This window comes from Pangasianodon hypophthalmus, chromosome 11 (assembly GCF_027358585.1).
Source record: "Pangasianodon hypophthalmus isolate fPanHyp1 chromosome 11, fPanHyp1.pri, whole genome shotgun sequence".
NCBI classification, from domain to species: Eukaryota; Metazoa; Chordata; class Actinopteri; order Siluriformes; family Pangasiidae; genus Pangasianodon; species Pangasianodon hypophthalmus.
The window spans coordinates 14,288,670-14,303,315 of NC_069720.1; the positions used below are offsets into that span (position 1 = coordinate 14,288,670).

Here is a 14,646-nt window from a genome sequence, read left to right on the forward strand (position 1 = left end):
CTGCCAGTGTTGCATGAATCAGTCATTACACACTCACCTCAAACTGTGTTGAACTGTTCAGTATATCAAAGAGACTTCCTGATCTGACACTGTATGACACACTGTTATCTAAAAAACCCAGGAAATGTACATTATGGAGCTAAAAAACACTCAGCTCCATCTTGAAGCTGAATCACTTTCTTTCTTTGAACAATTTTGTATCATTGCACGAAGTCATCAAACCCAAAGTTCGAAGGCAGACCTGTATGTTAGAAGTAATTCTGATTATAACAGTGCTTTTAAGGGGCATAATTAATGAGACTGGTTATTTAAGGAAGGAATAAAACACAATGGAGTGTGCTGTACTAGGAAAATAATCAATCCTGGGGTGGTGTGATGCAGCCTGATGTGAAGTACTGTCCCACCCAGGAACTGATTATTTTCCAATAACGCCAGAGAACCTACATTTCCTGGGTATGAGTAATACTTCATATGTTATTGGTACTCTGCGGTTTAGAATCTGCGTATTGGTCCCCCGTGTGAGGAACAGCACATATATTTCTTCTCCAGGTCAGTAAATTCCATACTTTCCCAGATATTCTAGATAAAATGTGGTTTCCATGGCCAAGGAACTGACACACATACACCAAAGTATTTAAAAACATAACCCATATTGCTTTATTGCCATTTGTTGTGGTTTACAGATTGTTAAAAAAAATGGAATGATATGACCGATGTGACTGATCAAGTTTCTAAGAATTCTTTGATTTCCAGAGTGTGGTGGATGCTCAGATACAGCCTCATTCCTATATGCTCACAAAAATACTGCAGTGTGTGTGTGAGTGTGTGTGTGTGAGAGAGAGAGAGAGAGAGAGAGAGAGAGAAACAGTGTTAGCTGTTGGCTGTCATGCCAAACCATCATGAGCACCACTGATGAAATGCGTTCAGTTCAGAGAGCGTGACGATGACTGAGATATTTCAAGTTTGCTAATGATGTTGAAATACAGTACACACACGCACATTCATTCTTTTACATGTAGTGGCAAATAAAATTATGATTAAAAACATTACAAAAAAAAGATACAAAAGTATACAAAGTTCCCATGTAAAGTATACAAATTCCCATGTTAGACGAATGGTTATGCATAAATATAGCTCAGGCTGTTTTTTCTTTCTTTTTTTTTTTTTTACAGTGCAGTAACCTTGATGTTCAGGATTGAAGATGTAATGATTTTTTAGCACCAGAGAGAAAGGATCAGACACTGCAGTCAGGCTGCACCAGAAACAGTGCAATAACTCTGAATGTGCAGGTCCTCGATACACCCACTTCACACTAACACCACGCTGGCATTATTTCGGTGAGTGTCACATAGAGGATGTCGCCATGTAAACAGTGATGGGTGTCACTCAGTGTCTGGCAGCAGTCAAGAAGCCATTATTAATTATGAAAACAAAGTCAACAGCACTTAAATCTACTGCATGTTCTGTTTGGTTTGTCAGCCTTGATGCGCTTAAAAAAAAAGATTGACATTGAAAAAAAAAAATCTACATTTCACTTAAAATATACAATTTAATTTTCGAAAAGCGAGTTTGATAATATTGGTTTTCAGCATTGAGACAATACAAAAAAACAGACAAACACAAAACCTCTGATGAAAAGATCACGACTGCAATCTGTAAATTGAGACTGCATTTCTGTAGCACTGGTGGAGACATTTAGCACCTTTTTATTCCTTGAGAGAAAACAAGAATGGGAGCTAATAAATGTCATGGTTAAGTGTGTGATGTGGTCTGGAGTGTGTCAGAAAAATCAGCTACTGTACCGCTATAGTGTTTAAGGTTTAATGGCAGAACAGCTTTATTTGCTTGTGTGTAGCCATGTTGCATGTCGAGCTCCCTGATTTAATGAAAAGCAGGTTTGATGCATAATAATGATGCCTTTAAAGGGGCGGTTTGTAATTTTTAGTGACTTTTTAACTTGTGAGGTGAATTACAATGACAATGAAAACATAGAGAAGCTTACACCTGAATCCTGTCCCCTCTGATGAAACTATGATTTCCTTGTAAGCTGCATTTAAGGAAAATGGCTTTGACTTGGGGCGGAGCTTGTTTCTGGGCCAGAAAAATGTAAACAGTAGCCTGAAGTAAAGCCTGACAACCGATTCATTACATGGTACTATTGCGACTCACAGTTTTTCGAAGGTACCTTTAAAATGATATGATTTTCACAAATTACAAACTGCACCTTTAAGATCTGTATGGTTGAGGTATTACGACATGGTAGCAGATGCAACATTCTCCTGAAACTTCCAGACCTGGGACCGGAAACCACTTGTTCAAGAGGTAAAAGCAGTATGTGACACTATTAAGGCGTGGCCAATTTTACTCCTCAAGCTCCACCTTTATATAGATTTCAGTTCCGACCCTGATCCAACACTGGCTCTAGATGTGTAGTTGCTGGATTAGGTCCAGAATTAAATACTAGGGTTAGGCAGACCTAGAGGAGCAGGCTTGACCAGCCTTGATGTGATAAGACTTCCATTTTGACCTGAAACATGGTTGTTGTTGCAGTCCTTCGTGACAACAGTACAATTGTTTATGAATGACTCAATACTGAATGAAATATCCTTTGACCCCAGTGTTCACTGAGATTACAGAAAGGTCAGTGGTTGTTCTGGCCATACGTTCAATACATTACATAATATTATGAGACACAATTTAACTGTATGTGCATTTACAGGCTGATATAGTCGCTACCTTAAGATCTAAGAGGAGTACTGGATTGTCTTGGATTAGAGGGAATAGATTTGGGCATCAGCTTTAGTCCTTTTTTTGGTCATTTTGACAGTTTCATCTGTCACTAATGGCTTAAATGCCTTTGTGGCTAATTAAGCTTTCTGATTGTCTTCATGCCTGTCCTGGCTTGACTGTAATGCTTTGGTATAAGGGGGAGACAATAAGTAAAAAAAAAAGGTGGGTGGTGATTGAAGACAGTTCTTCAGCATAATAAAGCTCTAAAGTGTAGGGACTGGGGTCAAAGGTCAGGAGAACGCTCAGTGCAGGTAAATGTGCAGCTTGATGCGCAGCGCATCTCCGATCTCCCCCAGCAGGTAGTCAGTGTCGTGCTGGTCCTCCAGCTGGCGGAGTTGGCGTGGGCCGTACAGGGGCAGGGAGGCGATCTCGAGGTGGTAGGAGCCGGCTGGGGGAGCCTTACGGCCCAAGCGCAGAATCGTCTTACCGTCACGCCGCTCCAGCAGCCTGAAGTGCTCGGCCTGGTTGCCGTGAGTGATTACGTAGCGGACATGGTGCTCCAGAGGCTCCAGGGCTGGAAGCAGCTCCAGCAGCGGCTCTCTGTTCTGCAGTGAGGCCAGAGACAGGTTCATGGGGATGGAGTTCTGAGTGTCTACGCTGGCCATGCTCACGGACTCCTGCAGCACAGGAATGAGATGGGGGTTAAAGACAGAGAGTCAATGCACAGACATCGCTACAGCCACTGTAAAATAAACAATGGAAGGAAGGAAGGAAGAAAACTTAAAGGACAGAAGGGAAATAGATAAAGAAAAAAAGAGATATATAGGAAGAAAATATGTAAAAAAATAATGAATAACGGAAAATGAAAAAGGAAAGAACAGAATGAATGAAAAAATGATCAAAGACAAAAAGAAAGAAGACAGAGAAAAAAGACAAGATATTGTAGACAAGGAGGAATGATACATAAATAAAGAAACGAGATAGAAGAGCAAAAGAATGGAAGGAAGAATGAAGAAAAAATAGGAAGGAAAAAAAAAAATTAATTCTAGATTGAAAGAAAAGAAAAAAGACAGACAGATAGAAAGGATTAAAGAATAAAAGAGCGAAAGAAGAGAAGCAACAAAAAGAAGGTTAAATAGATGAAAGGAAGGAGGAAATAAAGCAATACAGAAGAAAATAAAACATAATAAAAATAAAGAAAAACAATATCTTCTTATAATATTATCTTGTAAGCCCAGTCATAAAGAAACAAACTGAATACAAGTGGAATCAGATGCTGAAGCCAGAAAGAGATAAAAGGGGCTTAATCTGCAACACACCTTCAGCTTGTTGTCTGCAGCGTCGCGTCTGTGACGGCTGCCTTTGTCCCCGTTACCGTTAATCTTGCACTCGTAGCAGGCTTCGGGTGAGAGAGCGCTGTCCTCGTCTTCCTCAGAACCAAACTGACCCTGGAAGCCCACTCCTGTGATACAGTGCCTACACACACACACACATCACACTTCATCAAACACTAATCTACAAACGGCAGTGAATGATTTACACTAGGGGTGGGTGATATCACAAAAATATCATATCAAGATTCTTGAAGGCATTTCCATGATACACAATATGTATCACAATATTTAGGTTTGTTCACAAACTGCCAGCAAAACAGTAGCGTTGCATGCTCATATATACACACACGTATCAGATTAAAACCACTGAGAGGTGACGTGAATAACATTGATTAGCTCGTTACACTGGTACTCGTCAAGGGGTGGGATATATTAGGCAGCATGTGAACAGTCAGTTCTTGAAGTTGTTGTTTGAAGGACAAACAGAGAACTGGCGACAGGGTCATGGGCGCTCAAGGCTCACTGATGCGCGTGGGGAGTGAAGGCTAGTCCGTCTGGTCTGATCCCACAGAAGAGCTACTGTAGCACAAATTGCTGAAAAAGTTTATGCTGGCTGTGACAGAAAGGTGTCAGAACACACAGTGTATGGCAGCTTGGTGCGTATGGGGCTGTGTAGGTGCAGATCAGACAGTGTGCCCATGTTGACTGAAGGTGTCTGGGCACGGGAGCATCAGAACTGGACCACGGAGCTGATGAATGATGAATCACGTTTTCTTGTACATCATGTGGATGGCCGGGTGCATGTATGTTACTTACCTGGGGAAGAGATGGCACCAGGATGCACTATGGGAAGAAGGCAAAACGGCAGAGGCAGTGTGATGCTCTGGGCAATGTTCTGCTGGGAAACCTTGGGTCCTGGCATTCATGTGGATGTTACTTTGACATGTACCACCTACCTAAATATTGTTGCAGACCAAGTGTACCAGGACACGCACCTGGTGTCTAGCCATCACAATCAGGCCCTTGTAAAAGTTGCCAAGATCCTTACGCTTGCCCATTTTTCCTGCTTTCAAAACATCAATTTCGAGAAATGACTGTTCACTTGCTGCCTAATATATTTCACTTCTCACTCCTTGACAGGTGCCACTGTAACAACATAATCACTGCTATTCATGTCACCTGTCAGTGGTTTTAATGTTATGGCTGATTTTATATATATATATATATATATATATATATATATATATACACACACACACACACTTTAACATCAAATCAGCTGCTTTCAGTGAGTTTCTAATTAAATTAATTTTTAAAACTCCCAAAAAGATATCACAATTTCCAAGCTATCTCAGAAAAGCAGATTATGACATCATTTATAATAATATTAATATTATATTGTCATACTGCCCAGGCTTAATGTACTTTTATTTCTTATTTGTTTTATTTTTGTCATATTGATATTCTGTCTGTGGCAGTATTGCATTATAGGCTCATTAATATCCAAATTCCTTAAAGTACTGAATCTTTTAAGCTATTAAAGTAAATGTTTAGGTGAATGTGAATTTGAGAAAGTGGAGTAGGGTCGGTTGTTTCAGTCTTACCCCTGTCCTGCTCTGTAGAAGCCCCCGGGGCAACCGCACAGGTAACCACCGTCCGTGTTGGAGCATCCGTAAGTGCAGGGGTTGCTAGACATGCCGCACTCATTAATGTCCTGGCAACCACCCATACTCTGCTGGAAGTCGAACCCTGACGGACACACGCACTTGTAGCTGCCCAGAGTGTTGTAGCATGAGGCGGAGCCGCACACCTGACTGCCGGTACACTCGTTCTCATCTTCAGAGGTGGAGAGAAACAGTGAGAGGAAGAAACACAGAGAGAGGTAGGAGGTAGGAGAGTGAGTAATGCTTTAAAGGGTAAAGGTTGTATTTTAGCAGTGTTTAGCAGTGTACATGAAATGAAATTGTAACAAGTGAGTCAATAAATATAGTAATTCACTTCAGTAGAAACTTATTTTCTCTGCTCATGAAATTATTCAGCCTACATACAAATTAATCTTCAAAAAAGATTTTGGCAATAACTGAGCCACTATATTAATATGCACTTCAGTAATATGATAATAAGACACAAGTCTTATTATCTTGGGGCTTGTATCTGTGTTTTTGTGATTTGTGACATGTGAAATCTTAGGGTTCTGATTTTTTTTTTTAAAACTGAAATCATACCGCTAGCAATTTCAAAACAAAGGAAAAAACAAGGATAAAATGTATATTTATTAAATACACCAAAGAAAAAACTTACTATTTAATATTGTTAATTTTATGTTATGTGTATATAATTCAAATATATGAAAATCAAATATATGAATAAAAAAAATTAAAGCCTAAAGAGCCGAACTTAATATCTTCTCTACCGTGTTATGTTTGATATCAGATTAACAGTATACATTATAGTATACAATCTGATTACTGACTTGAAATCCACATGTTTTTAATGGTTTTCTTGAAATCTGATAACAGCTTTAATTAAAGATATAAAATATCTTAGTATGGTATTTACATGGTGCCAAAAATAATCTGGTAACTGACAGTCAGGTAATTATTATTGTACATATCAACAAACACATGGAATTTATGATTTTAATGTTAATAGATATCTTTCATTTTGTGTTTTTACATTTCTTTGTCTGAATGTTTCATATTTGTTTAGTTGGTTGATTTGAGAGGTGGTTTGAGAAGCTGTGCTGTAGGACACTCACCCACGCACTGGTTCCACTGGTAGTGTTGAACGTAGCCCTGAGGGCAGCCGCAGCGGAAACCACCCAGCATGTTCTGACATCCGTGCTGGCATCTGTGGTTCCCTGTGCACTCGTCCACATCTGCAATGCCACAAGAGTTTTTACATTTTTAGATTTTATTATAACACTTGTCACAACAGACCTGTTATAAATCACCCTAAACTATATTAAAATGAATCTTTGTAGGGGAATGAGCAGGGTAATAGGTATTCTCAAATAAAACTCACAAATTTTCAAATACTTTTTCAATGTGAATTTAATGTAATTTAAGATCTTAATTTTGAGTGATCACTAAACAGATAGAAAATTTTAGACTAATATAAACAATATATTAATGGAATTTTTTGGGTATTCATGAAAAAAAAAACAATAACCTACAAAAGGTTTCTATGTCAATTATAAAGCGAGCTTTAGAATTGTTATAGAGGCTCTATAAACACCCTATTGAGCAGGAAGCGGAAAATCTTACTGGAAAATCTTATTGGAGTTAGTATTTAACACCTGACAGGTGAGTGCTACTGCATCATAAAACACACAAGCCTATCATGTTCCAATATGCAAATGAAGGCCATGTTACGTCAGTTTATGATGTGAAGGGGACGGGAATTTAAGTTTTGGGGAGAGTGTAATTTGCATATTCATATAAGCTGGAATTCTCAGTAAGAGTAAAAACAAGGATGCTTCTGTCCTTTTTCCTGTAGTCTAATGATGTATCTTGTGCAACCACCATGTTAAGCAATTTATTATGTGCAATTATTTTTCATCACAGAAAACATCTCCTGGCAAATTGCTATATAATATAGAGGCAAAAGCTGACATTTCCACAGCAGATCACACTGAGAGTGTTAATCTGGCATCAGTTACTAGCTGTTTATAAAGGTCAGTGACACTCATTGCATCCTGTGGTGATGATTCCTTAACCACTGACATTAAATGCCCTACTGTATTAGCATTACCTTCACACTCCAGTCCAGTGGGGTCCAGAGAGAAGCCCTTCTGACACTCACAAGAGAAACTGCCGGGGGTGTTGAGGCAGGATGCTCGGGATCCACACGCACTCGGCTGGTTGGTACACTCATTGTTATCTGCCGTGTAGAAAAGCACAATCAGAACTGCATGATTCTCAGGTACAGACATTTATCTGAGTACTCAGAGGAAGAACAATGATAACAAACCAGACCTTGAAAATTTACATCCCTTTCTTAAGCAATTAAAATCACAAGAAGGCAATATAATCATTTTATCATGAACATCAAAATCCCAGATAATTTTTTTTACCCAAAATACAGCAAAAGTCTTAGGCACCCTATTTTTTTTTTAGGACAAGCTTTGTTATAGATTTTTGTTTTGACTTCTACATTATTGATTCAGTACAAAAACTTTCCAAACATTAGTTTTCCAGCACAAAATGAAATGTTACAGAAAAATGTTTGTATGTCAGTAAAGAAAGCAGCATATTACATAAGAGACACTTTTCAGACAAAAAAACATAATGAAGGCTGCTGGGTTTTACTGCAAAAATAAGAAGCAAGTGTGACAGTCAAAGTCTCCAGAAGAGCTGTGGCTGCTTCTGCAAGATGCTCAGTAACACTTACAGCTCATTTCCTTATAAAACTGCACAAACTGTACCTGAGACTACTATTTTTTTTAACGCGAAGGATCGTCACACCAAATATTGACTTTGTTTCGTTTATAACTGTTTACTGCTTTTTTTAATGAAACATTTAGTTTCATTATTTCTGAAGGCATCTTTGCTCTACAGCATTTCTTTGCATATGCCTAAGACTTTTGCACACTACTTTATATCTTTGACCATTCTTACACTCACCCAGGACTCACATTTAAATATTTTAACTCAACTTTACACAGGGATTTTTATTTATACCCCCATACCACAGAATCTATGTAGTACACTACATTTCCATATGCTACTGTGGATGGAGCTAAGCTTACCGATGCACGCCGTCTGGTGTTGAGTAAATCCAGAGGGGCACTTGCAGGTGAAGCCTCCGATGGTGTTCACACAGAGGAACTGGCAGTTGTGTTGCTTGGTGGAGCATTCGTCCAGGTCTGGGTGTCAACATGTCACATCATTTATAAAACATTACTCGCACTCATGAACTCTACATGCTGCATCACGAATCTATTTATGCAGTGAGGCGATGCAGAAGGGGAAACTCACCTTTGCAGGTCTTTCCATCTGGCTGCAGGATGTACCCTCGGGGGCAAGAGCACAGGTAACTGCCCTCTGTGTTCTTACACAGGAAGTTGCATGGCTTGGGAGACTGAGAACACTCGTCCAAATCTGAAACACAGGGGAAACAAACATCAAGATATAATGTTATCATCATTTGTGTTCAGTTTCAGGACAGTTTGGTCATTTTCTAGTATTTTACTAGTATTTGCTTTAGATCAATCATCATACAAACATAACAACTTGTTAATTCTATAATATTCACTATACAGTTCACTGTTTTGAGGAGGTAAATACACATTACTCATCACAGTTAGCTGACATGAAACAGTTACTGTTGCTAACAAAATACAAATATGGAGGTATCTATGTTTTTATTCCATCATGTTTTATTTTTCACTTCCAAAGTAAGTTAAACGTGGTATTAGTTAATTCAAGATAACAGCTTAGAGGTTCTATCTAAAGCTGTTTATCTCCTTGGACTTGGACATTACCCGTTTCTATGGCAACAGCACAACACCAGCTAACACGTACAGTTGATTTAAGACTGAAATCTAAATTTTAAAGCCTAAAAAGCTAAACCATACCATGTATTGTGGGGTCGTTAGTAGGAAATGATAAGCAATGAGTTAAAATATGTATGTACAATGGAGTGCAAAAGGTTGCATAACATACAGTACACTATTGGAGCATTTTGTTACTTGTGATAAAGAAAAATCTGTGAAACGTACATATCATGTTGCTATAAATTAAAATTAGTTATGTTTTACTGTGTCCTAATGGTGTGCAAACATTTGCACTCAAGTGTACATAATAAATAAAATTTTTGTTTGGTTGTATTTTTTTATAAAGAGGTTTCACAACTGTCAGGTAGGAACTTTCAGAAAATACTGAGTTTCTATTTGGCAGTTATGAGTTTGACAAACATGGCTTTTTAATCAATAATCAATCTTAATCAATAATTATGGTAATTCCCGACATGACCTTAACACGCCAAGAATCTAGAGATCTTTGCTGGGCTCATGATGATTAGGTTCCTAATGACTGAGTGAAATGTGAAGGCTGTACCAATGCAGGAGGTTCCACTGAAGTCGTTGGTGTAGCCCACGTTGCAGTGGCAGCGGAAGGATCCCACGCTGTTAAGACACTCGCCATTCCTACACAGGTTGGGCAGAACCTTACACTCATTGATATCTGTGGAAACAAAGAGTCGCATTCAGTTTAAAATCCATGAGTGACATCATGAAAAAGCTATTTTATGTTACTGGATTCTACACAGAACCTTCACTGGTTCCCCACAGATGGCAGACTGTGGCCCAGAAGTGGACCAGCAATGTACTGAAAAAATATAGTGGCAGCGGCACTCAATGCAATTAGCCATAGATCAGTGACTCCAGTTTTCTAAACATGAATCAGCTTGACTTCTGTAGTAGATCCTTGGCTGTGGCTTATCCAATCACAGGCATTGATGTAAATTATTTAGCTTAAGACAACTCATCTGCCCAGAGACTAGCGACAGGGCTACAGACATTAGATCAGAAAAGGGAGAGCTTTCACAGACATGGCTTTTACAAGTTCTTAACTTTTAGATTTTATATCATTTACACTGTCTGGTCTGATTAGTGAAGTAACAACTTGGTGTGTATTTAAAAACATGATGAAAACAAGTTTAAAGATGATTGGACAGAGAAGAGTGCATTTATACCTTCACAGATTTTATAGGGTGTTGGGTGGAACTTTTCCTAAGAATGTAATGTAAGTCCTGAGACTCATTGACAAAAACCTGACTCGAAACCCATCAGAACTTTCCATTAGGTGTTAGATTTCTTAACTTTTTAAAAAGTTTTCTTAAAACTTTTCTTAAAACCACATGTTGATCATTTGGGAAACATAGATATCGTGTACTACAATGAAAAATTAAAAGGTTATCGGGATTGTATGGCAATACTTAGTATTGCTTCTCACAGATCAGCCTACGATAAGCGAGCTAGTTAAGCAATAGTAATGAAAAAATAAGAAATTCGACATTACTGGTGCAACACATGATGTTATTACCATGGCAACGTGCATATCATGCTGCCATTGATCATGTACTGTTGAGACATGCAACATCACCACTGACATGTCCTTGCAGTATAACCCTGTAAAAGTAACTACCCCTTCCCTCTCACCCCTGCCGTCGGTGGTGTAGCCCGGTCCCTGTGGACACATCTTCTTGTACTGCACGGTGCCAGGCAGGGGGCAGAGCTCACACTGCTGTCCCCAGCCACGGCCTCCGTTACAGCAGCACTCAGACTTGGTGACGCTGTTGCGGTTGGTGGAGGATTGCTGGCACATGGTCTGTAGAACCTCAGTGAAGCAGAAGCCCTGACGATTATCTGGAAAAGACAACAGATGATCCGATTGTTAGCTTTGCACCTCTGTGATTTCAGTGTTAACAGCTTTCTGGCGTCTATAGAAAAAAATGTCCATCATTTAGACTAGATGCAATTGACAATATCATATGATATGATTAATTAATTTGATGTTGTGGTTTGTGTTTCTCATATTATTGATCTATAGCCTGCAGCAGCCAAGGGAACATAATCGCACCCAGATCCTCTTGTCTTTCTGTGATCTAACCCCATGCTGGCACACATCCATCCAGTTAAGGTATGCATCATTCCAAAATTCCAAAATCATACGAAGGCTATTATAGGAGGCCACACCTTTACTATGACAGACAGAGAACTATGAAGAAGCAAGCAGGAAATGGTGCCTCCTAACTACTGCCATTATAGTTTTGATTTTTGAAAATTGTTTTGATGGTTATATTATTTTAAGGTTTGTATTCAGTTGAGGATAGTTTTCAGCATTTAGTTGTTAGGTTCAATTACTTACTGTACTATTTCATAGCGAAAGCGCTTTTTAGTTTTTTTTTAGTTTTTTTTTTTTTTGGACCGAAAAAATGTTCAGAGTGTGCTCCCTGATGATGTCCTCTTGTCTTCTGTATTTGTTTGACTTGGTTCATTGAGTCTTTGGACATGTAGGCATGTATTTTTATGTACTTGTTTTAAAACAGTTTTGGAAGGAGTCTCCAGTGTTAATGCTTTGTAACAGTCAGAGGTAAAGTTGTGACTTTTAAAGTTGTTTTACGTTTTCTAACACAGGAAAGGCTTCAGGACTAAGATGGTTGTGTTTTTTTCCTCAGTGATATAAGCTGCATTTTTTTGTCTAATTAACTTCTAAGAGAGAGAAAAAAGATCACTTGGTGAGGAAACAACAATTTATGGCTGCTATAATGTAAGTAATAACAGGAACTAACTCATTTCATGAATGTTCCACAACATTAACCGTAACTATAAATGGATAAAAAGTATAATGTAGCATCCTATAACAAATTGTTGACAAATTGCTGTGGTATAAAAGGAATAAACTACTTTGGGACATGCGGTTATTAGACAATAATCAACCTCGGCATGGTAACAATAACTCCACATTGCATAGGGCTACATCACGTCACTCCTTGTTGATTATTTTCTTAAAAAATGCATGCTCCCAAGTGTTTTATTCCTTACATATTCCTAGGGCACGTTCTGTCCTCTGCTAGCCACCATTTCCACTAATGTATTAAATACAACTGTAGCTCAAGTCACACATTTAATATTGTACATCAGATTTTTATTTTTACACAACTATATTTAGGCTACTTTCTCTCTGAAGTTATTATTATAAAAGGAGTTAAAATTGACCCCAATTTAAAGCACTGAAATCCTTCAAGTCTCAGGACCTGTTTTTATTAATGATAATAACCCTGTTCCCAACTTTTACCCGACACACAGTCTTGAATCACTGTAGCTGTGTGATAAGTATGATACACTGATATGAATTTTTACACTCTTCACTGTGTGTGAATTTACAGAATGTGTATGAGATAAATCTTGGAGAGAAAAACCTGCCAGCATGGACATGTTATTAGAATTCCTAGACAGTTTTGCAAACTTGTTATTGTACTTGTACTTGTCAGTGTTTCTGTGTGGGTGTATGTTAGATAACATTTGTGGAGGTGTGCTGTAGGCTGCATTTTTGACTCACATATTTGAGACTCATCATATACACGCAGGCTTGATGGTGACAGATTTGTTTATGGCTGTCATGCATGTTATAGTGAAAGCATATGTGCGGCTCTGCGTGATTATGTGCTCCTTCATGGCAGGTTCTTACCAATGCACTCTGTGCCTGTGGAGCTGGGCTCGAATCCTTCGCTGCACTCGCAGCGGTAGCTGCCCACTGTGTTCACGCAGCGGCCGTTCTTGCAGATGCCAGGCTTGGTTCTGCACTCGTTCAGGTCTGCCAAGGAGACATGCAGAGGAGGGGAACGAGGGATACAGTGAGTCAAGATGAGTGGGTGGTCGAGAGCGAAGAGACAGTGAAGAGAAACCGAAGTAAAGAAAATGAGATGGAAAAAGCTGTAACTTAGTGGGAAACCTATGCAATATAATATCTATTAATAACACTCAAGACTTATTTACGGTATTTACTGTACATCCAAAAACAGATTTAAACACTCGAGTTATTGTTCTTTTCTTTACAGACTGTTCTTTTTCTATGTTCGAATGCAGCAGTGCAGCAGTGTTTGTTTACAGAATGGTACTGACAATTCTAAAAGTCGAAATTGTTGGATAGAATCAAATTTATAAGTTGATATCGGAATGTTGTCAGAATTTTTCACTCACAGAAAAGAGGAAACTAAAACTGTGCTTTTCATTATCGCTGGGATGATACGCTATTGTCATTTCACATTTAAGCTACATGCGTCCCTTAATTCTACAGCACTTGCTTGATCTCCTCTTAAAATGCGTACACATACACTCACTCACACGCACTCACCCATACAGCCCTCCCCATCAGGGCGTCGAGTCATTCCCGGTGGACAGATACACATGAAGGTGCCGATGAGGTTTTTGCAGACCATGCCCCTGCTCTCACAGTCGTCCAGCCCCTCCGAACACTCATCCTGGTCTAGAGAGAGAGAGCGAGAGAGAGATTAAGAACATTAAACGGCAAAATGCAGCTGAGTGCAAAAGCTTGCATACCTTAGGGAAAAATGATGAAGAAATTTAATTTATACCAGCAAGATATTTAGTGTGTTAGATTTCACTGATTTCCAACAAAAAATATTAAAGACATTAAGCATGAGAAAATTCAAAATGAGATAAGTTCAAAAATTTGCATCTTCCTTTCTGAATGTGTGGATAAGAGGAACAAAACACTTCAGAATGTGCCGTGGGAACACTAATTCATGCTGTGTCAAGCCGCATCACACCACTATGTCCTTGATTATTTTCCTATAACAGCATGCCCCCAACTCTTTTATTCCTTATGTAATATTCACCCCTATTCTTCCTGATATACCCTACCAAATGTTATATACTCCATTATATAAAATCAGGTCTGAAGAAGGTCTGAGTCAGAACAAAATTTGACTATGTTCTATAACACTGTCCCCTATACACCCATTTCACATAAATGATAAAATATATAAAATAGGTGCATTGCTTTTTTCATCCATAAATGGTTTGGTACAAACTCATGCACATTACTGCAAGCAA

At 38.7% G+C, this 14,646-nt stretch overlaps 1 protein-coding gene across 1 annotated transcript in view; it reads right to left on the bottom strand.

Annotated features, from left to right (window-relative positions):
* Window positions 1–631: 631 nt before the first annotated feature.
* The window catches only part of fbn2b (fibrillin 2b), a 76,712-nt gene continuing 62,697 nt past the window's right edge, over window positions 632–14,646 (bottom strand). Inside the window, exons 55-65 of the mRNA XM_026913208.3 lie at window positions 13,925–14,056; window positions 13,259–13,384; window positions 11,227–11,433; window positions 10,124–10,249; window positions 9,044–9,166; window positions 8,815–8,931; window positions 7,818–7,946; window positions 6,823–6,942; window positions 5,669–5,900; window positions 4,050–4,206; window positions 632–3,407 (exon numbers count right to left, since the gene is read on the bottom strand). Coding sequence (XP_026769009.3) covers window positions 3,033–3,407; window positions 4,050–4,206; window positions 5,669–5,900; window positions 6,823–6,942; window positions 7,818–7,946; window positions 8,815–8,931; window positions 9,044–9,166; window positions 10,124–10,249; window positions 11,227–11,433; window positions 13,259–13,384; window positions 13,925–14,056 — 1,844 coding nt within the window. The 3' untranslated portion in view covers window positions 632–3,032. The remainder of the gene's footprint in view (window positions 3,408–4,049; window positions 4,207–5,668; window positions 5,901–6,822; window positions 6,943–7,817; window positions 7,947–8,814; window positions 8,932–9,043; window positions 9,167–10,123; window positions 10,250–11,226; window positions 11,434–13,258; window positions 13,385–13,924; window positions 14,057–14,646) is intronic.